Source organism: Mytilus trossulus, chromosome 2, assembly GCF_036588685.1.
Source record: "Mytilus trossulus isolate FHL-02 chromosome 2, PNRI_Mtr1.1.1.hap1, whole genome shotgun sequence".
NCBI lineage: Eukaryota > Metazoa > Mollusca > Bivalvia > Mytilida > Mytilidae > Mytilus > Mytilus trossulus.
The window spans coordinates 98,028,129-98,055,069 of record NC_086374.1 but is presented as its reverse complement, the minus strand read 5'-3'; the positions used below and the strand labels follow the sequence as shown (position 1 = coordinate 98,055,069).

Here is a 26,941-nt window from a genome sequence, read left to right as displayed (position 1 = left end):
TAATATAAATATTAAAATTTTAGTTTTCTTCTTTTTCTTGCTTTTCTTTCTTTCTAAGACAAAAGGATCCTAGGAGCCTAGTAGGATTTCTGTTTGCTGTTTAAAGGCGACGTGTATCCCAGTAAATGTTTGAAGGCGACGTGTATCCCAGTAAATGTCAATGTTTGAAGGCGACGTGTATCCCAGTAAATGTTGAAGGCGACGTGTATCCCAGTAAATGTTGAAGGCGACGTGTATCCCAGTAAATGTCAATGTTTGAAGGCGACGTGTATCCCAGTAAATGTTTGAAGGCGACGTGTATCCCAGTAAATGTTTGAAGGCGACGTGTATCCCAGTAAATGTCAATGTTTGAAGGCGACGTGTATCCCAGTAAATGTCAATGTTTGAAGGCGACGTGTATCCCAGTAAATGTCAATTTACAAGCATTCGTTGTAGATACCGTCTGATCTTTCATTAAAGAGAGAATTATATCATACATATGTCATTGAATGAATCTGTTGCTACAGTATTTTAATTAAATGGTGATTATTTGATATGATACCCTCCCATGTGATATGTTGTTGTCATCTGTATTAACACGTGCCAGATCTGTAACATCCTGTTTTATATTTGACTCTTTATTTTTGCTTGGTAAAAGATGAAGATGAAGATAAAGATATTTTATTAGCATAAAATGCAAAATTACAAGATTTCTACCAAATTTTACAATAAACATTAGCATTACATAAACTCACACATATCTATGTGTATCAACTTTTGTTTTGTGAATATATAAACATTATCTCTCTAAATAGCAGTCCAACAATGGTAGATCTGTAAATTTGTGGAAGCATTTTTTTGTTCTTCCCTGTTCGGGATTCGAACTCATGCTTCTGAGATATCGTGGCACATCATCTTGCACTATTCCCGGTGCGCTAGACCACTCGACCATCTAGGCAATATCACCTCCATAACTATAAATGCTTGAAGTGACAGAGTTCAATATACCTCTTGATTTTCAACTGATCGAGATTTGAACAGAGAGAACTTGTATCCTAAAAAGGGTCTGTAATCCTTCCTGTCCTATTTCATTAGTTGTTGGGCGTCTGTATAAGAGTTTGTATTGTACTCTGTCTTATCTTAGTGCTGTGGTTGTATTGTGCCATATTTAAGTCTATTTTATTGTTTACGTTTGGGTGCTGACATCTTGTTTATAGACACCAGTTGTTTTGTTGATGACTGCATGGTTCATCTCTGGTTGTCCATCTCTGGTTTCCCATCTCTGGTTGTTCATCTCCGGTTGTTCATCTCTGGTTGTTCATCTCTGGTTGTCCATCTCTGGTTGTTTATCTCTGGTTGTCTATCTCTGGTTGTCTATCTCTGGTTGTCCATCTCTGGTTGTTCATCTCTGTTGTTCATCTCTGGTTGTCCATCTCTGGTTGTTCATCTCTGGTTGTCCATCTCTGGTTGTCCATCTCTGTTTGTTTATCTCTGGTTGTTCATCTCTGGTTGTTCATCTCTGGTTGTCCATCTCTGGTTGTTCATCTCTGGTTGTCCATCTCTGGTTGTCTATCTCTGGTTGTCTATCTCTGGTTGTCCATCTCTGGTTGTTCATCTCTGTTGTCCATCTCTGGTTGTCCATCTCTGGTTGTTCATCTCTGGTTGTCCATCTCTGGTTGTCCATCTCTGTTTGTTTATCTCTGGTTGTTCATCTCTGGTTGTTCATCTCTGGTTGTCCATCTCTGGTTGTCTATCTCTGTTGCTCCATCTCTAGTTGTCCATCTTTAATTGTTCATTTCTGGTTGTCCATCTCTGGTTGTTCATATCTGGTTATCAATCTCTGGTTATCCATCTCTGCATGGTTATTTATCTCTGGTTGTCCATCTCTGGTTGTCCATCTCTGGTTGCCCATCTCTGGTTGTTCATCTCTGGTTGTTCATCTCTGGTTGTTCATATCTGGTTGTCCATCTCTAGTTGTTCTTTGTTATTTTGTCACGGATCTTACGTGTTCTTTATGTATATACAATAAGCAATACAAAACAAATTACCACATAACAGAAAACATACATACGTATAAGTAAAATTGATCAATGTGGTCCTCACTTTAGCAATACTAAAGGATACTTTACACTGTCAACAAATTGTATACAAATAAAATCATAATTTGAACATTTTTAATATTCTTTTGCTGTTTCGAACTTTTCGTATGTGGTAAAAACGATCATTAGTCCATGCATTTTACAAACAACTTAATATAGTACCTTTGCATTTCCGCAGAGACATATAATATTATATGTCTCTGATTTCCGTAAGGAAATATGGAAACATTTTTATGATACCCATTTGAACAGCATACATTTAAGGTCTTATTAATTTGTCTTAAATCGTTATCTTACTTGAGCAAACTGTGCACACAATCTGAATTGTTTAGTTTAGATATCAATATAAACTGGAGGTTTGAAATTTGAAGTGTTCTATTGTGTATAGATTTTTTGCAACTCATGAGCAAAAACTAAAAAAAGGTAGACCAGTTTAGAGAATTTCTCATTTGGGCTTCGATATAAAATATCAAAAACTACAGAGCTGCAATTTTCAACAAGATCATCATTTTCACACTTTTCTGAATTAAATATCTTATGACCACCCAGATACAAAACTGGTTCAATTTCCTGCCTGTTACTGAAATACGGGTAGGTGTTGATATTGGTGTCAAATTACGGAGCGCATTCCGAACCATGATTGCTTTACCGGTGTAGCGGTATTGCAGCAATTTATAATTTACATGTTCCGTTAATATATGATCCAAATTCACCATTAAGTGGATTTCATGTTAATGCGCACAGTATACTGACAGATTTATGTTGTAATGAAACAGCAAGCTCCCAGAAATTTAGAATTTATATAAAATGATGATCACGATTATAAAACCGATTCATTCTTAAACGTACATCAGATATATATACAAGTGTCTGATGTATACGTAGACCAGAAAGACATTTAAACTCATAGATCGAAAATAAACTGACAACGCAAAAGTTCAAAAAAAGACAAAAGACAGAGACAAATCATAAGTCAGGGGCGGACCCAGCCATTTTAAAATGGGGGTTCCCAACCAAGGACAAAAGGGGGGTTCCAACTATATGTCCTCATTCAAATGCATTGATCGTCCAAAAAGGGGGTGTTCCAACCCTCAGACCCCCTTGGATCCGCCAAGGAAAGTTATAATTCCGCCTATTCTAAGTCGATTATTCACTCGTATTGAAGGATAACATGTAATGCAAATATAAATTTACATACATAGTATATCTATTGCATTGCTATAAAAAAAATTCTGGTTTGATTTGTTTTCTTTTCAATTCAGTTAAATGACTACCTAAGTACTATCAAGGGTCCTCTTTTGTCAATAAACAAATGACTATGCGCTTGGCGAATAATGCTTTTTTTACATTAACGTATCACCAATTATTTAGACATATATTACTTGTAACAACACAAGTATTATGAAGTGAACGACAAGGCCGCACCGGCATTGATTTTGATTTTATATTTCGTTTATTTTAGTTTTAGTTGGGTTTTAGTACCTACAGGTGTGATCCTATTACCTTGTGTGTAATTTTCTATGTTATAAAAGTCAACGATACCATATCACAATCTTTACCTCACACCTTTACAGGTGAAAGATCAAAACAAACCATTAGACAATAAAATATACTTTTTATTTCTTGTGATTTTTATAAACACATATTTGTTTATATTTATTAGTAAATATATTAGAACACATATCAGAACCAACAAGACATAGGGCGGTGTTGACAGTTGTGTGTGTCCTCCTTGTTTTGATACATTGTCTTTATCTGAAAATGATTATTAATAACAGAGATAGATATAGTTGTAAATCCATCTATATGTCAATGTAAAGTCTTCAACTCTTTGACTATTCGCTATGCGATCTTACTATTTTTGATTCCAAAGTATAGATCGATCCGCGGACTGCCTCTAAGCTAAAGTTATTTTTTACATGAAATATCGGAAGATGCGCATGATAAAATAGTTGACGTTTCTTTTATCCTGATACTTAATATCATTGGAATTGGTATAATATTACATATTAACTTGATTTGTTTTAAACAATGAGAATTTGAGTTATCTCCCTTATTATGCAATATCCAATTAATTTCATGTCGGTGTCGTTTTCAAATTAATCGCAAAGGTAGGAATTAATAAGGAGGTTACTCATAATTACTGTGATTTGATTTCAAAAATTAAAAGATTATAAATATCGACAACATGTTACAAGTCGTAGGACAATTACAAATGCAGGGTATACCCCGAATCTAAATAAATTTAATATCCTCTCAGAGAATATAATAAGTTTTATGTCCATAAAAGACAATGGTATTTGGTTTCGACACCTGAACGCTGTTTTGAAGAATTTCAAAAGAAGTTTTTCGTTTGATTAAATTCAGTCATATACTCCTTTTTGCTTTAATGAATAGCGGATGATTTTATGGGTTTGAGATTCTGAACAAAAAGCTTCTGATCTAGGAAAGCAAGCTATTATGAATGATGAATAAAATTTCCGTAATAAATAAGCTTTTAACTAGAATCCAATCAATTTTTTTCATCATCCAAATTAAGGACAAGGATCTAGACATTCGGCGATACACAAATGTTCCCGTATATTGCTCCAGCTGATTAAAGTAATCTAACTTCTGCAACGGTCATAAAACGGATTTTTCTCCGACCGCGGTCATAAAATGGATACTGTACATATTAGACAGATGAGTAGTGGGAAAGTTTCTATTTGTGATAACAAGGAAACTCGAAATTCGGTAATAAAAATCAGCGTTTAGCAGTCCGTTTTAATTCCATAATAATGAATTTCCATAAAAAGTATCGGAGAACGTACATAACTAGGGATTAAGATGAAAATATGTGGCGGATTTACGACCAGTCTGAAGCCCGTGATCAGAATATATTCAGATTAAATTAAACATTATAATATTTGGTATATTCTCATCCACATGTCATTATTTGTTTGTGTGTGTCTGCCAGGGTTTAGATAAAGTAGGCTTAGTCACTTTGGTAAATATTCTCCCCAGTCTCAAACTGTTTTGTTCTCAGCTTCTCATGAAGATCTATTTTGTTTCCAACTATAGAAACTTTGTGGTTATTAGAAATTTCTATCAGTAAGAAATTATTTTGTACAAATTTAGTTCGTTACATTAAATTTCGTATTATTTTTATTTATTCATTATTTGATATGTGTTTTGGAGGGGGGGAGAGAGGCATTGGTATTGACTTTCAAAACTTATTAATTTGAAACACTGCTGTTTATACTCAAAGCATGTTTTCAGATGGATTTACTCTTGTCAAAATGTTTCAAACAATCCATATATCACACAAATTAGCAACATGGACAAATTATTTGTTCCTAAATATTTTGATAATAATCTTTCTTTTGTATGTAATAAACTTTACATAAAACATGAAAATACGATACATCTCTATCGATTTCAGCCCGGAAGCTATTTTGAAAGACATGCTCGCGAACATATTATTGGGCGGTTCTTTTACTGACGACCGAACAAATTTTTATGACCGTACATTAGATTTCGCTAATATAGCTTCTGGGTTACCTGAATGATTTTAATCTTGTCCGCTAATCCCAATACCTGCAATCAACCTATGCCGCCATTGTTGTAATGACATCATACATCAGCAGACGACAACAGGGGTTTCCTACGAGGCACGCGAGACAATAATACGCCTGCCATTTTGTAGGCCGTATATCAAACGCATAGTACAGTTTACTTCTGTTTGAATACTTTTTATAACCAATTGTTATACTTTGAAGTTTAAAATTTCTACATTTTTACAACCTTTACGATAGTTGGTTTTATTATTGGGAAAATGATTTTATTTTCATCAAAGAAAAACAGTAAATAGCCGACTGAGTTCCATTTCTTCTCTGAACACATTTTATTTTAATGAAATTCAAATAAGATGCAAAGAATTCGACAGTTTTCAAGAGTTTTAGACATAAATTCAAAAAACATTGTTTGGGTGGTCAAAGGTTAGATATGGAATTAGATTTCTTTCAATACCGGTTCGTAGGGTTTGCATATATACGAGCTTATACAAGTTTCATTGCTATATAAAGAATCTTAATGCTTTTAAACGTTCCCATTTGTATCGGTCTTATAGATGTGAAAAAAAATAAAAAGTTTTCGTGGTTTTTTTTAACTTGACAAAATCTTAAAATACATCTCTGGAATAACTCAACACTATTCAATTTTTGTTACAGCTATCAGTATACATTTTATACTCATGGCATATATTTGCCGCTGGACGCCAATCAATACCGTTACGTAATATTTTTAATTTTGACGAATTTTATTCTCCCTTTTCCATTTTGGAGTGAAATTTATTTACATGGTTCCAGTTTAGATGTCATTTTAGGAAAGCGCCTTAGTGAGGTACGGTACACGAATGTATAGCTACATAATCGGATACATTTGGAAATATAGAATTCTTCAATAAGATATTTAAATGAATGAAACAAATAAATTGCATCAATCCCGAAGGGTCCAGTTTTTGTAGATTCGGAATCGACCATGGTGGGATTGCTGTGTTGCTATCTGAAGGGTTAATGGCGACAGTGCAATAATTTATTTAATTCCCTCTTTTTTACTAGTTTTAGGATTAAACTTTTCTTTCATGAAACGCAATATCTGATGCGTTCTCTTCATTCAATTAAAAACTGCCTTTTTGGTATTTGGTTGTATCATTTGTATTTCAGTTTGATCCTGTATAACCTTATCACTATAACCAAGAATTGTATAGTTAGACTACACAAGTTCCTGCTATAACCTATCAACCTCCTCTTCTCAATTTGAACCCAATCATACATGGTTCATTGTATAAAAGAGAGGAAGTCGAGACCATCATTACACATTTTCTGTCTCCTGATTTACTCGATTCGTCGTTCTATATTTACTAAACAATGATTCAACAATACAAGAAGACAATCAATCTTTATCTAAACAAAACACCCATTATATGATACACATAATAAACTCAAAGGTCACGTGATTCAATCTTCAGTCACATGATTATAGAGATATTACATTTTATGAAGAAATTTTGTCATATAAGAACAATAAATTGTCTTTTTTATGTGTTGTTTTATAAGGGAACACTAGATTTTAGCCATATTCTTGGCATTTATTTCCAATTTTGTGGAGAAGGCTCGTTAGATGTATAAGACAAAGTAACGGGCATATTTAGCTAACGTATTTCTTTATCGCTTTTAGACTATTTAATAAGCATAAATCGGTCTTAAAGGCTGGATTTTATAACCAAAACTTGCAAACTACTAGTAACTTATGGTCAGATAATGAGAGTAGTTAGTATTCAATAAAACGAAGGCATATAAAGACAAGAAAGGAGGCAGTATAATGTAGAATTAGTTTCTATAAGACGAGAAAGACGGGAGTATGAGGCAGAATGTAGTGTTTTAGGGGGAAATACTCATATACATATAGGGTTTGTGGTGCTATATTGGAAACGGTAGTTTCGGTTATTGGCTCCAGGGACTAAAAAATATCACAAGATTTTTATTTTACCACTTGCGAAAGTAATGAAAAAACACAAATAGAACCGCGTAGGGTGCACATATTCGGTATGGAACAAACAAAAAAGATGATGAGAAAGACAATACTAGTAAAAATAAACAAATTAAAAAAATCGATATGTCTCATTTTTTCGTGTTGTTTTGTAGTTCCTTTATTAAAATATACTTTAAATAGCATTTCTTTTAAATGGAAATTACAGCGAAGTCAATTTAATTTTTCTTTTAGAATTTAAAGAAGATATCCGTAACAACGAAACAATCGGACGTTTTCTAGACATTATTTTCGCACGTAAGAGTAAAACACATATACTAGACACATTATGTGTCTTAAGTCTCGTTATAAACACACTAATAGTTTCGTTTGATAATCTACTTGTTCGAACATATAATTATTCATTTCTAGACCTAAATGTCGCCCTTTGGTCAAAATCTTGTACTTCTTTTGTGAACGCTAATATAGTTATTTGTACTAACGGAATCTTCGTTAATGTTTCAATTATAGTGATACGAAATTATTATAATAGGTTGTGAACCTCTGGTCAGTTGATCGCCATGTTGGGACTTAAAAGGGAAGACCGGATTTCAAAATTACGCGTGAAATTTGTAATTGTGTGCACGCTCTTTTAATGGACACTGAATTTATAAATTGACTTTGAATAAAAGAAAAACCGCTACATATTTAAGTACCTATCACCTGTAATCGAAAAACTAACTTACTTCAAAAGCAAAAATTTCAATTTAAAGAAGATTTGACTTTTCTCTGACCACTTTCAAAAATAGAATCTAGCAATAAAACGGACATATACTTTCTCTTAAAGTCAGGTAAGGAACTATATCAAGTAAAACATGGACAATGTATATTAAATAAATAAGCAGTTCAATGAGGGTTTATATAAGCTTTTGTTATCTTGATCACACTAATATTTTTATAAATTCTATGAATATGCACATGTGTATTGCTTTTCTTACAGTTGATAACTTTGTATTATAGTAATAAATAATAGTTAGTCATCTTGAGAAAAAATATGAAGAAATTGAAACATAATTAATTATAAATGAAAGACTATCGCAATACACGGAAATTTATACAGAAAAGAGTTATAAATGTTCGCTAAATTTCTGATGAGAGACATGGGAAAAAGGACAATACAAACGCCTTTACACCACATCAAAGTTCTAGTCCGTTAGCATCTGACAGTTATAATACAGGTCGAATATAAAAAATGACAGATATATCTTTGTCATTCGAAAACAGATAATTTTTGTATGACATTCTAATACACCAAAATATTCGCCATACATAGTTGTGGACTTATGGTGTGTATTGCTCACGATTTAAAATTGGCGCAATTATTTTAATCAGTGCGAGGTAACTATACTAACTTCATTTATTTTATAATTTCAATTTTAAACAATGCAAATCATTGTCTGGTAGACGTTATATACTGTTATATTTAAATGATTAGAATTAACTCAATTTCATAAATAAAATTTTCAAAATGCAAATGTTGAAAAACTTGACAGTTTTGTAACAGTCGATATTCTCCGTGTTCTGTATATAGGCGCAATACATTTGCGAGCATTTAGGGATAAGGTACTTTTACGCGCAAATGTTATACGACAAGTCGCGCAAATATAAAGTTCTTGATACTAGAGATTTTTTGGTTGCTTGCATTCAACTACACTAAGAATAGCGTTGGTATTTAAGGACATCATGTAAACCTTAAATTTATTATGAATTTTAAAAAAGACATATTACATTCGTCAATAGTGCATTTTGATTGTTTTCTTGAATTGATTTTAATTATGTAATCGGAATAGTTTTAATGAAAAACACAAGTTTGCGCCAACGATTTTATGACATAGCATTTTAACAGCGGCGATTACGATATTCCTTAATGTCTAAAATTAATTAGGTAACTTATTTCCGATATTGTACACAACTTCTTTGTTTATGTTTTTATTTAAAAATCTTTGTAATGTATTTTTAACACGATCCAACACTAATTTCTGTACTAACATTGAGTTACGGATATCCATATCCGTGTAGCTCCGGAAGTTGTTTTATTCCAACGTTTAACTTCTCTACTTAATTCGTTATTCTCATTGAGTACTGTATTAAAAATATTAACTCTAATAATGTGGAAAAATAATAATCTTACAAAAAAATATCGAGCGTGAATAACGCACGCCACGATATTTACGACGAGAATTCAAATAAAGTAAATGAAATGCTTATCTTCATTCGGAAGCTCTGAGGAATGCTTCTTGGAGTGTGAAAAGCATGATGTATTGCTCGGACCAGATGAAATTGTCAGGCATACCAAGTTTATAACACATCAGTTATATTCCAATAGAAATAAAAATTAAGAAACTGGCGAAGAAAATTGAACTTAAGTTCCAGACTGTCTCTCGCGTATTGTTGTTCCCATATCGGTCTCGGAATAGAATAAATTACGACCTCAGCACGCTACTATGTCATACCAGTCTAATTTCTACTGTCTTTTAATTTGTAAATGTTATTCCCTAATCACGAAATTGTTCACTGGACATATCAAAATCAATTTACTTGCAGCGCATCAGATTTGACTTCATTAGTCTTAAGTGTCTCTAGACTTACAGAAGTCAGAAATACCGCACTATAAATATGTACGGTCTGAGATTAAGGTCTAAAGTATCGTTAAATCATCAGATACGAACAACAACATTAGAGGAACATACAGTGTTGTTTAAATTGTTTTTAGATCTATTTTTTTTTTAATCAAACCTTCTACAGATTTTTGAATTATGGTATATAGTAACTAAGTCATAGTAGAGTAAACTTGTTAGTATTACTGACAATGAATTTATATGAAGAATGATGGATTGTGTAACATTTCAACTTTATTTGTGAAACCATCATGTACAAATAATAAAACAGGCAAGTATAGACAAACAATCTAACAAGTAACACAAAAAAAAAAGATTCGGAACCAAGAGCCTTATGTATATAAATTGTTCTTGTCAATGGATGAATTTAATGTGTCAATCAATGGCCACAGCCACACTGTTTTGAATTTCATTCTAGATATTTGAAAATTATTTTAACAGAATTAAATATACAGTTCTCCGTGTTTTAAATGCAGGTTTTTACAGATAGGTGGTTGTCTCTATCTATACCGAAAATCTATTCTAAGTTCTTCAGTTCGTTTGACCAAACTAGCTCTTATATATGAAGGTGTTTTCGTATTATTTCTTTCCTACACAAAATAGAGAAAGAAGTTTATTTGTTTTTATTTTGTGCCACTTTTATGTGGGAAGATCAAAATTTGACACCTTGCTGAAGAATACATTTCGACTTACAACAGTTGCCTCCTCTTGATACAGGAGTGCAACCACAAAACTATATAGGGTGAGAGAGTTCGTTAAATATTCTCATGGCAGGATGACAGACATTTCTATACAAATTGAAGTTTGTCAAAATGCCTTATAGTGTATATATTTTATTGTCAAGATTGAATAACAGTAAAACACATATGCAATACTAATTTTTTAAACGACAGTTAGGTATGTGTCACATGTATACATGTACACACATGGTGTCAATGTCAGATGACCACTCCAGTCTTGTAAATTGTGGAAAGGTTCTTATGATAGTTTTTCAAATACCATGCATTTATATCACCTCAGTGATTCACCCTTTTTATTTAAATTAGAAGGTTCGATTATCAAAATGTAAGCACACCACTATGTGAACATCAACATCAACCCAAAACAAAAAATAACATCTAAAATCATCAAACAAATGCCAGTGACCATCATAATACAAATTATTATATTATTTGTACTAAATGTGTCTTCAACCATGTCCCAGAGTTTTGTTAAAGTCCAGTGACAATTTTTAACATGTTATTTTTCCCACATCATACATAATAATTTCGAATGCGTTTCCCTCGGTTTTGGTTTGTTGCCCCGATTTTGTTTTTTGTCCATGGATTTATGAGTTTTGAACAGCGGTATACTACTGTTGCCTTTATTTAAAAACTAGGAAAATCATAAGCGAGGATTTGTTTAGTACGTACTATACAAATTCTTGTTCAAGGTGATTATGGACGATATTGTTTTGTTTTATTCCTCGTCTCTCCTAATAGAAAACATGTAGGATTTTTTAAAGTATTTTGATTTCAATTATTGTTTACATATTTTGTTTTTTTGTCAAAATGACCACTTAAATAGAAAAATGACCAGCTACCAAATGCAGCTACTTGTTTTCTTTGAAGTTGTTGACTATACATCAAAATGGAATATAATTATTTGACAAGATTTACTTAAATATATAATTTATTATTACAATTTTATATGAGGTAAATAAAATTAGGTTATAATACGTCAATGTATGTTAATAAATTGTGACGTTTTCATCTTTTGAAATTGATATTTTTTATTGTCAATATGTAAGTTTTGATTGATCTGTGGTGCAAAAAATAACAACATTTTGAAAATCAAAGAAATGTTGCTAAATATTATGACTGATCATATGATTATTATTATCATTTTACTATGTTCGGAAAATCTAGAATAATTGATATATCATTGTTAAAATATTGGAAATATATTGTTTACGAACGACTAAATAAGTAATAAAATAAAATAATATCGGAATAATCGGTATATGCAAATATATTTTTTTCAATATAAAATTAAACAATATTTTATTTTTCAAAGGTGCACAAATTACAAGTATACAATAGAATACAGGAATTCTGAAACAAGAAGAACTTTTATAAGTATGTCTCCCTTAATATTGCTCCAATATCATTCAAGTGATAGGCATTGGAAACATATTTTTTCATTTAAGCAAAACTGTATAAAAAAAGTCAGTTGTATGTAAAAAGAACAAATTAGAATATACATATATCAATCAGTAAACAAACGTCCTGTAGTAATTGATTTATACATTCCAATACACTAAAACTAATTTAAATGTTACATTTATATCAATTTCAACCCTGTAGTGAGATAAATTAAACATTAATAAGATTAAATTTGTATTACTCATGAGAGCTTTGATCCAGTACTTTTATTACACACTTTAAAACTTTTAATAGTTTAATTGAAGCGGTAGATCGAGGAATTGGAGGGAAATTTTATGTAAGTGATTGTCTCTGTATAATAAAAATATTCTCTCACTGAATAGTGAATTTCTTTATAATACACCTTTAGGCTTTTACATGTTATTTTTCCTTTATTTTTATATAATTTATTGGATAGCGATATGTATATTGCACGGCCATGGATTATCACGCAGGCTAATAATTATTATGTCGGTTTGATGAAAAAGATAACAGTCCGGTTTCTATTATTGTTTAAAACATGTACCGTTGGAATAAAGAATAGAGTAATAAAGTTGTAAACAATTTGACTGAAATCTTGTAATTACAACTTTTACTATGAAATTACTATAAAATGAAAGATTACAATGCTCTACTGAATACTGATGTGCGATTGGCTAATTTATTAACTAATGAATATTCATAAAAATAGTTCCCATGAATGCAAGTAGCTATAAAATGCAATTTTATAATCCCACATCATACATAATAACCAGATTTCGATTAATTGAAGAAAGAAATATTCAGATGCATTAGCAATCTATGAAACTTTACGATATAAAAGCTATTTTTGTGAATTTAAAGTAATTCTCTGTTCGGAGATATTCCACCATTGGACTTGAGTTTATCTATCATTCACCTACTATTGGAAGATGAAGATCACGTGATTACTAGTGACAGATAGAATTTTATGAGAACGTTACTGAGGTCAGGGGTTACATTGGTAAGAGAGGTACCGCTTTTATAACTTCATTTTATTATCGATGGATAACATACACACATATTTTGTGTTTTCTGGGTTTTATCTTCGATAAGGAATATATTTTTCTCATGGAAGGAACTTTTTATAAATATCAAAGGTAGGAATAGTATATAAATTTATCTTATATCTCTTTTTGCCTTTCTTAAAGGCAGTTTATGACCTAAATATGGCACCGTTTTACTGCCGTATCGGAAACTGCATAAAAATATCATCTCAATTAAATGTAACCCTAACCGGACTTTAAAATGGTTATTATTTCTGAAATTGAACGTTTAAACTCTTTTTATTTCTCTTTCATGGCGCATAAAAAGTGCATAATATTGGAAGTAACTGCATATAGTTATGGCTTTATATTTATGACAATTTTATGAGATCGTTGTTTTAGCACGGCAATTAATTAATTTTAATACTCCTTTGAGATGATTAAACAGTTTAACTACAGTTAATAATTAAAACCCATTGGAACATTTCAATTTTATATATTTTTGTGTAATAAATGATTTTTATGTGCTATATTAGATAAACTTTATATTCTTTTTATTTTCTACGTTTCATTACATGTTATATGGTATTGCAATGTTATTGTTTGTTTCGGTTTTCATTGTTTATACTTTGATAGTAAATAATTATTATTTAATTACTCATATTGTAATCATTTAAAAAAAATCTACACATATTAGAACAGCATCATTTAATACTTTGTTAATGAAATAAATTTAGTTTTGGATATTTTTTTAGATATTCAATTTTTTTTTAAAGTAGCTGAATTGTGAATGTGCTACAAAATTCTACACACAATTGTGTTTTTCGGTTTAATCAGATTATTTCATTACAATTAATTCAGCAACATAAAAGAACTATAAACGACGTACTTTGCATGTAAAAATCCCATTTTATTTATTTCTTCCGAGACATTTAGAATAAAATTATTTAATTAGACTCAGTCTCACTTAAATAGTTATTGAAGCTGAACTTATGGAGATACTGAAGTTTGCTTTTGCATGTTTTATGCTTTACTCAAATTTACAAAAAATGCAGTCAATATACAAAGTAGAGTGGATTAATACCATGATCGTCAGAAAAGGATGAAATAAACATAATTTGGAAAATTATTAAATTGAAAGGTGGAATTATGTGATAATCTAACAGTTTTATATCTACTAACAATTCCACATTTGAAAATATAAAAATCTTGTCCGGGAAAATAATGCATGTCTCTCACGTATATATAGAATGTTTCGCGGGTGCTTTTCTGTTCAATTGAAAAAAAAACCTTTTCGTTCTCAACTTCACGCGGCAAAGAAAAAGAAATTCATAAAAAAAAATACCAAAGTACAAAGCACTGATACAACATTGAAACGTTTAAGTTCAAAAACAATATTTACATGTAATAGTATGTTAATTTCAAAACATTACAAGTTGACAGGAAAATTAGAACGTGAAAATTAAAATTTTTGTAGTGATTGAAAGCTGGGGTTAGACATTATAGAGGAGTTAAAAAGACATTACATGTAATTATTACATAGTAAAACGTTTGTTTACACACAGTTACATCGTGTAAGTTACTGACCCATCTAGTCAAGAAAATATTTTATCCAGGGTTGTGTCCTTTTCAGGGCTGACAAGGTGTTTTTAATTTGATGATAGTCTTATTTGATTTAACATGCTGTGGGTGTGCAGCATTCAATCAAGTGAGAGAGAGAGAAAAAACACATTTGTTTTAATGTTTTTATACATATAAGTTAGAATCTTGAGCAAATTTAATAAATCAGTAAAAAGCTTAGATATTTTTCAAAAATCCTTTTCGATCATTTACAATCGGTTTCAATTTATTAAAATCGGTTTCGATCATTTGGATTGGGATACAAATTAAGAATCGGATACAATAAACAAGAATCTGTTAAAATTATTCATTTACTTGTTTAGAAGACCGACGAAGAAAACAGTACATGTGAATACCTTTTTAAACACTTACAGTAGTTCAAAATTGTTTAAACTTTTCAGTTGCACACTTTGAAATTGACATTCCCCTTTTGATTTCTTAAGCATCATTGCCCCCTTTATTAGCAAACAACTCTCTTGTATATTAATTTGCAATCTGAAACTTCTATTACCAAGAACAACAACATTTAAAACGCAAAAAAAACATTTATCCAAACCGTTATCATTATTATTCTAATTGAAAACACACTAGGAATATGTAACATTTTATTTATTCTTCATTTTAGGCTGGTTCTGAATGTAAACAGTAATGTTTTGTATTCTTAATTTAGATTGAATCAATAGTAATTTTTCTCTTTTCTTTCTCTCCAGGTGGAATGATACATTATGGAATCAGGGAGTAACTTATTAGCTCATTCGAGTTTACCTTTTTATCAAAACGGACTTTCTAGTACTACAGTATCAAGTTTATTATCGTCCAGTCCGAGTACACAAGATACATTAAGCCGTACGGCTTTATCAACCCAGAACGGGTGGCCATCTAACTATACAGGTGAAACAGGCAATTCTTGTTCGATGGCTTCCTACGGAAATCTTCAGCTAGGAGCTTCATTTCCAATGAATGGAAAATCTCCATATAATTCATTTTCATCGGCTAGTGCTGACTATTTGAACTGTAGGCAAATGAATCCTCTGAATCCAATGAACCATTTGAATGCTATGCCTGCCATGAGAAACTATTCATTATATGGAGATATGTACCAGGCAGCTCATCCACCCGGGTATACAAATGGTGGATTTTATCCGGATATGACACACGGGATCCCTCCATTGCCGGGTAGAGATTTAGATTGTCGGAGTTCGGTGTCAGATTCCCCTAACCAAGGTATTTATTTCTCTATATGTTCTTAGTTAATGAATAAACAAAGACGGAATGAGGATTTTATCCTTTACACCAAAAATGTAAATTATATATTTCAAAGAGGGATTACCATCCGCCCGTTAGAGTGATTATTATCTACATGTACGTCTCTGTAATCACTTGTCAAAAAAAGAGATTCAAGATGAGCAACAAAAGCATTTAAACATTATTTTGTTTTATGTATCAAATTTCCTGTCTTGTTACGGCAACACTGAAATATATCTTACTTAGAAAATATGTTTTCTACACTAGTTAAGTGCAGAGTTTAGTGTATTTTTCAATCAAAATGTTAAATCATAATTTTGCTTTTCTATTTCATTGCTATTAATAAAACTTTTCCATTTTGAAATTGATACTTTAATCATTTATAAATATATAATTTACAAACATTTCCTAAACAATATTTTACTTTTATTTTATTAGTTATTATTTATTAATTCTATTGATAGCTATCTATCCTAATTATACAACACATTTATTTGTATATCTGCTATTTTGACAAATTTTTCTCACAATAGTCTCCATTTATCATCCATGTCATCAGACCGTTCAGCCAATTTGTAACAATTATTTGTTTTCAACAGAAAATATATTGGCTTGAAAACATGGCAATCGTTTCCATTTGATAAATTGATATAAAATGTTTTGACACTGTATTGCTAAGGATGTTATAATGGACTTGTGATTGACTCGAAAGTTAGAATCACTTTATCAAATTCTAATTTGTTAACCTGTCTTGGCCTCCCAAACATCCATTTGTCTTCATTGAAGACATTTTAGAATGACTGTAAGGCACGGATGAAAATATCGAATGAGAATTTAATTTGAAATTGACGGAATTACATTAATTATCGATAAACAAATAAAATAATCATCTTATTTTTAACTGTCAAGTATAATATATTCAATTTCTTATGTTGGAGAAAAAAACCCATCTCATATCTATAGATATATTAAAAAAAATCAACATTGTAAATTTGAAGTGTAAAAAAACTATTAATGAGGACGGTGTCGCAAGGCGTTGTGTAAAGAAAACGGATTTAGGTATTAAATTTGAAGTTTATGTGGCATATAAAAGTCTTAAAACTGAAGAAAAAGTGCATGATTCATAAGATTTAGGAATATAGACAGTGTACGTGCAGCATGCACACGTCTCTTGCTGTGCATTTCCGCATAACAATGGAAACGGGTCTCCACCAAAATTCACGCCAGACGGATAATTCATAGGTAAATCTCCCAGGTTGTATAGAAAATCTGGTAAAAAGCTTCACAATTTAAGTGATTTATAATTTGACGAAAGATGAGGATCACTAGATCATTTTGTAAATCTAAAAATTTTAAATTTATACGTGTCCAGTAGTTAGTTTCCGCTACCAAAAAAATATAAGAGTAGAGCTGTGGGAAAATCGCCACGATGACTAAGAATAGATCAAAAGTAAATGTCAGAGTACTGACAGGACAAGAGACGTTCATCCTTTCCGATATTTCATCTTGTCTTCCACGATGAAGTATTGAACTCATTCATAACACCGGGCAAATATGTCCTCATAATTGTTATGTAGAAATCAGGTATCATCCTAACACGTACGGTGACAACTGTCGCCGTCAGGCAAATTAGATAATTTGTTAATTCTGTACTGGACAATATTAATAAGTATACAATGACAGATTTACAAAGCCTGTTACTATGTCGTCCGTGACCAGGACTATCAATCATTCTTTTGTTATGTCCCTCTGATATTATGTAAGTCCTTCTATGACAGATCAGTCTTTTCCATTGCTCAATGACAGTTGACGACTTTGTTCTTGATAAAACATTATGACGCTAGAATTTTGTTTCAAACCATATTGTTTTAAACACATGTACATTTCATATAAAATTTGTATTAGTTCGTCAGTTAGTAAAAATTGTACTTCCAGACTGGGACATAATACTTTCATCTACCCTTTCCTAGTTCTGACTAGCAAACTTTCAATATATGAGTGGTTATTCTTGAATCAATTCAAAATCATAACATTCAGTATTTTCGGGATTTTGTCCATCAAGGAAAGAAAATGAAAGTCTAAGAAAGTGTCTGAGATCGATAAACTATTTATCTTTTATTACGTGTAATTCTCAGAGGTATAATTCGATAAAGTACGAAATGAGATCAATGCTGGGATGTGAACCGTCTCACTTACGACCATCACCAATTACCACAACGACCTCGTACATCAACAACGGACACGAATAAGCTTTCACAACACAGCGTATAATTGATAAAATCATCTTTATCGACCTAAATTATCGTTATTTCTTAGTATTGTTTTCTATTTAATTCCGTTTAATTGTGAAAACTGCATTTGAATAAGTTTTTGACACGAGTTTGCACTACTAGTGCACGTCACGGAAAGCTGAGCTATGATCATTGCTTCATTAGAAGAATTGTTGAACAGTCGTTAAAGATAATTTTAATTTAAAAAAAAACTTTTTCCAGATTGTTAACTCAATTTCTTAAAATTGAACCGGACTCTTGGTAACCAAAATTACGTGCTTACGAGTAAACAAGAAATATTCCAGTTTAGCCGGAAGCGCCATTACAGCTGTTCGTATTCCATCATATTTAGATGTGTAAATTTCATATAGTAAATACAACTATTTCTCGTTCTTATTGACTCTTTTAAATGATACACATAGTTAAAATAAAGTGACATCTTACACCTTATAAAATTCATTCATATGACCTTCTGTTAAATATGCGCATTTTGATGTATTGAAATTGTATTGTTTGTCACTATTTTTATAGAAATATGATAAATTATTTATGACATATATGAAGTGCTAAGTAAATGAATGCACACTTCTTGAATTAAAACAATGAAAGTGACATGCTATCGTACACTGATAGAAAACAAGTCATAAAATTCAAATTTTAAACCGTAAGAATGTCACTTATGGTAGCTTTCACTATGCATTTTGGCAAATATATAACGACAATAAATTTTCACGAAAAAGCACTTAAAAATAAAAACGTCTTACACAGATTTTATATGCAACTGTTCGTGCAGATGTTTATAAAGCTTTTGGGATAAAGTTGTAAACAAAATAACGAATTGAAAGGGGAAATAGGTCATAAATATCAATTAAAGCACTACAAGAAATTCTAGTCTTAAGAAGCTTTCAAAAGTGTTCACTACTTGTAATTTACACGGATACTATACTCGTCCTGAGGAGAAAATGACCAAGTTTGTACATAACGTAAAAAAAACCATCACGCGCATAAAAAATTATACTGCTGTCATCCAGTCTTTTGCCAACGTATATGTTGAACTTAAAATTTCCAGATGTCTTTTGTACCGATGGGTTTCTATCTCACTGATAGATACCCGGGTCCCCCGACATATACATTCAATTCCGTTTTGTTCAATTCGGAACACTTCAACACCATATCTTTTAAAGCAATTTTTACACAATACATATATATGTGCAATTAACTTCGAATGAAAATATTACCATTGATGAATTTAGAAATAAAATTATTGAAATATTATATCAAGGAGGTAGAAACTAATATTTATCTTATGAAATTTGTCAAAAATTTGTGACAATATCATACCATTGACAATAGATATCTCAATGCAACTTTTTTTTATTCGAGTTGATATAAGGGGTACAGTTTCCCAACTCAATAAATATCTCCTATTTCTAATAAACTTGTAAATCTATATATCAAACTTCACTTATATCACGGTAATATACAGAGCCTGTTTGTTTAATGTAGAAAGAAACAACAAAGAACTTTGTTTCAATTAATAAGCACTAAGCCTACTTGTAAAATGTAAACCGCGTTCGCCACCCACTTTGCCAGAATTGAGGGAGATACCGCTTTCAAGACAGTTTCAGCGCTTTGTAAAAGCCGCTGTCGAGTTATTTACGAGTATTAACTCATGTTTCAATTTAGCAAAATGCTTCTTACGCGATAGGTAATGATGAAATATGGCCGCTTCTGTTTGTTTATCAGTCAGACGTCGAGGTGGGCTTACGACCCTGAAGAGTAGTTAGAATGCTTTACTTTAGTAAACATTATGTTGAGCTATTGATCTCTGTGTATTGCTGAATATTAATTTCAACTTTATTAGATAAACCATATTGAATCGCTTATGCATGCAATGGAATAATGCACGTATGTTGATAACATATATATAATTTTGTTACTGCTTCAAAAATGGTACATTTTGGTGAAAATGTAAAAAAAAAAAATCAACTTGAAAATTTGAATATTTGGGTAGATCAAAATGAACCGACAAGCAACAACGATTCAAGAAAACATTAATGCTGGAATTAGTTTTCCTGTTTAATAAACCTTTAGAAAAATTACAAAACTAGAAAAAAGTAACTATTCGATTAATTAACACGGCGAAAAGCAGAGTTTCAGGAGTTTGCAACAGTGCACGTGACTTGTCAATTTCATTAAGGCTTCCATATTTACTTGTTAATCATCGATTCTTACATCTCAAATAAATGATTTTGTTTGTCTTTTGTTATTTGACGCACATTAGGGACAAATTCAAAAGGAATGAAAATCAAGAACGCATAAATAATGAATGTTGGATAAACATTTAGGAAATATTACATGTAATTGTCGCCTTTGAATTAGCGGTATCTAGTGTATGCTACTTTCATAACTTAAAATATAAATGTTTCACACGAAAAATACCTGTTAAAAGATCAAAGCGTAATCACCAATGGCCAGCTGTGATCAATGTGGATTCTAATATTTAATTAACAGCCTTCAAATGATACTTTTAACAGTCTTGGCTATTCATTTCACGTTATGTACGATTTATTTGAAAATCAAAAAGTTTTTCTTGTATTTTTATTTAGTAAATGAAACTGTACTTGTCGACATGCAAAAAGCAGTTAAAATTGCACTCATTCATTTTACTAAATTTAAGTCAAAAGAAAAGCTCATCTCCATAACTTAAAAACGAACGTCAAGCATTAAAGCCGTCATAATCTTGTCTCGATTAAAATGTGTTTTCATATCCTTGTTGTAAATGAAAATGGACTTTTTAAATTGTATCTGAAGAGGTAGTTAAGTGTAAATCTACAATACTTTAGCATGTAAAAAGAAAAGATGGAACACGGAAAATGTATTCTTACGAATCCTTACGCATCGTTCAGCAAAATGATCATACATTACATTACTCCCCCTTTCAAAGTAATTGTGTCCTTGTATACAACATAAACACAAACTAAACCCATTGATCCAACCTTCTGTAAGAGTAATTGAGTAAACATAAATCGCTTTTCTACATCGTTTTATGAAATCGAGCTTAAAGAAATTTTGAAATTAACATCTGCTAAATAAACTGATACAGATATTATAGAAAAGATCGAGCAGTGATGTGAAAAAATTTAACCACTAGTTACATGAAAAAGTTGCTTTTAATCCTTAACAGGTGGAATATAATACGCCATTTGGAATTTGATAAGTCTTTATGCTATTGACGATCTATAATAAACGGTATAGCTGTGGGTTGTAATTCTTGGTTTAAGAACCAAAACGAACAATATTTGTTTATGACGAGAGAAAAAAATCGCTGCATGTTATCAATGAAACCTTTAAAAACCGTTTCGAACAAATATTGTGCTGTTTGGTGCTTCGTTTATGACATTGGTAATAATTCCTTTTATTCCAAAAGCAAGTACAGCTTATAGGATATGTATAAATAAATTATTTTTGAAAGACTTTATATAGGAACTAATGTAGAAAGCAAAATACTAGTAAGCCATTAATGTATATTTTTATTTTCTTTATATCGAAGCTGCATTACATTTAGATAAGAATTTTAAGTATTTATGTAAGAAGGTTGCAATTGATTTACACGACCAATTAATTTTAGATTTTAATTGTCATTTGACAGGTTAAATCTATTTCAAGAATATTAACCTGACAATTGAGACAAATTTAAGACAGATTTAAATAAGATCGATTTCAAATAGTTCAATATGCATAAATGATTAATGCACTTTTTCTATAATCGTCATCCCTAGATTTTGAAGAAATTTTCTTCTTTTACATATACAAATCAGCATTATTTCGTATCAAACAAGTGTTCTTTGTTTCAAGTGCAAAACTATTATTTATTGTACAACATAGTGTTAACTTTTTGAAATCCTTTGCTGAAAGGAAGTCCGCATACGTGTTACAAGTTTGTTACATACCGAGATTTGCACATGGCGTGAAAACGTATTCAAGGTTATTTAGACGCTTTGATCATCGTTCCGGTGTAGCCTAAATGTATTGTCACATGATAAATGCAGATTCTTGTCAAGGAAAAGATCCATCTGATTTTGACATCACTGGTCAAAATTGTTTTACAAATACATTAACTAAACTCTTTCCGTTCACATAGAAGTTGTTTGAAAATAAGACAAGAAAATTATTGTTAAGTATGTATCATCAGAAAATTAATCATATTTACACGTGGCTACATGGACATACATAAAAAGTATAAATATATATCATACAATTATTTAAATGAAATTTAAAGTTAACTTATTTCAATGTTTTATTTTGTTTGTTTTCAGAATCAAAAGGAAGAAAGAAAAGAAAACCATATACCCGGTATCAAAGTATGGTATTGGAAAATGAATTTTTGAACAGTTCTTATATAACCCGACAAAAACGGTGGGAAATTTCATGTAAACTACAGCTATCTGAACGACAAGTTAAAGTATGGTTTCAAAATAGACGGATGAAGAGAAAGAAACTCAATGAACGTGCAAAAGCTAGAATACGCGATGACGATATAAAAGACGTTTTACCGCAAGGACCACATATTCAAGCGTAATGATGACTTGATTGAATCTCATGAACGTTTTTATTCATAAACCACATAAATTTTGCAATGTCTCATCCAGCGAAAGAAGCGAAAGTTATCAAGGAAAGTTCCTTGTAGATGTGATCAGGAGGCACTGTGTCTTGCAGCCTTTTTAATAGAAAGACACAATAGAACGACAACCGATCGCAAACAGAACACGCACAAGAAAAGAACGCTAATCTAATGCGCCACAATTAAGAGGACGCTGATTTATGACAAGTGCTAGACATTAATGTCAATTATATGTTTGTATGTATGTTTTGAAATAAGAAGTTGTGTATTTTTTATTTAAGATATTTGATCGAATGACAGGGATTATTTTTGTTTTGTTTCTTGCCATATAGAGTCCAAATGTATATGTATATATTATATGATGGTATTTAATTTGTATGAATGTTTTGAGATGTTGTTATGATTATTTTTCACTGTCTAATTTACTCTGAAACAATTATCACCATTTATTATTTGCTCAAATCCACATTATAAGATCTCGTCACTTTTCTTTTAAAATACAATAAAACTTTATATCGGGAATTTCGGAACAATAAAATATAGTATTGACTATTTAGATAAAAAAAAACCAACTAAAATCTCTTCAGTTGATTAAAAATCATAAATTCATATTTTAAATTTCTTATGATGTTGAACATTTCTACTCTGATTTTAAGTTATGTATTACAGAGCAATATGTTGTTAAGCACTAGCACATATTAGAAAAAAAATATTGGGAAATAAATTCGAAATATTCTATACAGTAGATCCTAAAAGGGTGTAGAGTAATTCTTAATTTCTAAATCCAAATCGTTCAATAAAATTTCAAAAACTATCTTTTTTTTTAAATATAATGACAAAAATTAGTGGGGTTTTGATAGAAAAAAACAGATAAACCTTTTTGAAGCAAACAGCAATTAATTAAGCTGAAAATTCTGATAAAACGTGTATTTCATAGACTCAAAATATAAATTATTTAATCTTTGTTCTTAATTAGAAATATCGAGCCAAAAGAAGAAAAAGACTTTATTCTCTTGAAACAATTGGGTACTCCAGTAATTCTGAAAATGTTGCTGTACTACTTGGGAATACTAAATATTAAGGCAGCAGCTTTTTTCTCAAGTCTGTTTTTTCTTCTTCATATCATAAAAGTAGGACAAAAAAGTATTTGTGTTTCAGGTATTCTTGTATAAAAATAGGACACAGCTTTTCATACGTCCCAATATTTGAATGATATTTTGCTATGTCTTTGTTGTTTTTTTCTTTCTCTCCCGTTAACACTTCCCCCTTTTCCCATTTTCATATTTTCTTATGAAATTCGAAAATAATATAGTTTAGCTTTTTAACTCAATATATACCTTAATTTAGTTGTGAACATTGTCTCATTTATCCTACATCATTTTTTTTTATTTGGAGTTTTGTGAAACTTTTCTGCATTTTTTTTAATGAAAACTTATGGTCAATAGGGAAAACCTGAAACACATAAACTTTTTATTTTTGCCTTTATAGAACATTGTCATTTCTAGCAGTCCATTAATCACATTTTTAACATTATTTACACAAATCACAGGGAGAACTTTCTCTCGCAATATTTTCACTTTTATCATGGGAAGAAAATTCTCCTGCAAGATTTACATGTTTACCATAAGGGGAACAGATCTTCCTCTGCAATATCAGAATATTATATAAAATTATGTTAAAATGTCCCAGGTATTGAACTTGTGTATTCTTTGAAAGGATGCTGAAACTTCCTTTACAGAGATTTATTTCATGTTCGATGGAAATAAAATATTAGGTAAAATATTTGTTGTTGTGTGATTTATTTACATACTTAGCAATGATGGTGAATCTGGATTAATGTATCTGTTACCCATTTTATGATATTCCCATTTGGCAAAACAGAGGTGGAAGACACCAAGGGGCATTCAAAAGTCATAGAGACAATGGCAATGCCATGGACAAAAACACACACAAATCAGAGGCGGAAGACACCATGAGGGCATTCAAAATTCATAGAGACAATGGCAATGTCATGAACAGAAACACACGCAAATCAGAGGCGGAAGACACCAAGGGGGCATTTAAAAGTCATAGAGACAATGGCAATGTCATGAACAGAAACACACACAAATCATAGGCGGAAGACACCAAGGGGGAATTTAAAAGTCAAAGAGACAATGACAATGCCATGGAGAAAAACACACACAAATCAGAGGCGGAAGACACCATGAGGGCATTCAAAATTCATAGAGACAATGGCAATGTCATGAACAGAAACACACACAAATCAGAGGCGGAAGACACCAAGGGGGCATTTAAAAGTCATAGAGACAATGGCAATGCCATGGACAAAAACACACACAAATCAGAGGCGGAAGACACCATGAGGGCATTCAAAATTCATAGAGACAATGGCAATGTCATGAACAGAAACACACACAAATCATAGGCGGAAGACACCAAGGGGGAATTTAAAAGTCAAAGAGACAATGACAATGCCATGGAGAAAAACACACACAAATCAGAGGCGGAAGACACCATGAGGGCATTCAAAATTCATAGAGACAATGACAATATCATTGACAAAAACACACACATATCAGAGGCGGAAGACACCAAGGGGGCATTCAAAATTCATAGAGACAATGACAATGCCATGGAGAAAAACACACACAAATCAGAGGCGGAAGACACCATGAGGGCATTCAAAATTCATAGAGACAATGACAATATCATTGACAAAAACACACACATATCAGAGGCGGAAGACACCAAGGGGGCATTCAAAAGTCATAGAGACAATGACAATGCCATGGAGAAAAACACACACATATCAGAGGCGGAAGACACCAAGGGGGCATTCAAAAGTCATAGAGACAATGGCAATGCCATGGACAAAACACACACATATCAGAGGCGGAAGACACCAAGGGGGCATTCAAAAGTCATAGAGACAATGACAATGCCATGGAGAAAAACACACACATATCAGAGGCGGAAGACACCAAGGGGGCATTCAAAAGTCATAGAGACAATGACAATGCCATTGACAAATCACACACAAAACAACCAAAAGACAAAAACGTCATCACGACAGTACATAGAAATATAGAGACTGCATGAGCAGCACGAACCACATAAACACCGGGATTAATCGTAGGTATTACAGCAGACTCTGCTCCACATGTGAAACCATTCGTGTTACTCCTATATATGTATGGATACAAATTATATAATGTGATTAGGCGTCACACATTAGAGAATTGTGCTATTGACTCTCATCTAAACCTTAGATATTCCCATATTCGTAAACCATTGGTCGTGTAAATGTTCTAACTCTAAGCTTGTGAATTTTGAAAAGTTAAAACACGTGGAAGAAACCAAGGAGATAACAAGTTACACCAAAATCGTAGACTTAAGAATGACAGACGAAATAACAAAATAATAAAACAAACAAAACGAAAAGAAAAAAGAAAGTCAAATAAAGAAAATAAATCAATTTAAAGAGAAAACTTGAAGATTGAGCTAAATACATACTGCACCAAAAGTTGTGTTACAGACGATATAGCAGTTGATGCTTCACCTAGTGACCCCGTCGTTTCATTATCTCGACGATACATTACAACGGATAGTTAAGCATAGTGCATTTGCGACTTATTAGGTATTTTATGATTACCATTCATGTATAACTTACTATTGGTATTAAACTCTAATACATAGTTGAATGTAAAACTTGTATTTGAAAACAATAA

General features: G+C 31.5%; 1 protein-coding gene across 7 annotated transcripts in view; it reads left to right on the top strand.

Annotated features, from left to right (window-relative positions):
* LOC134708494 (homeobox protein php-3-like) overlaps positions 1 to 24,992 on the top strand; it is a 64,089-nt gene extending 39,097 nt beyond the window's left edge. For 2 of the 7 annotated variants that reach the window (XM_063569080.1, XM_063569081.1), the window contains exons 2-3: positions 15,782 to 16,295; positions 22,906 to 24,992. In XM_063569080.1, coding sequence (XP_063425150.1) covers positions 15,797 to 16,295; positions 22,906 to 23,168 — 762 coding nt within the window. In that variant the 5' untranslated portion in view covers positions 15,782 to 15,796 and the 3' untranslated portion in view covers positions 23,169 to 24,992. Of the gene's footprint in view, positions 1 to 8,296; positions 8,438 to 8,864; positions 8,985 to 13,180; positions 13,566 to 15,781; positions 16,296 to 22,905 lie in introns of those variants that run through there. The other 5 variants (XM_063569078.1, XM_063569079.1, XM_063569076.1 and 2 more) reach the window with 5 other exon arrangements.
* The last annotated feature ends 1,949 nt before the right edge of the window (positions 24,993 to 26,941 follow it).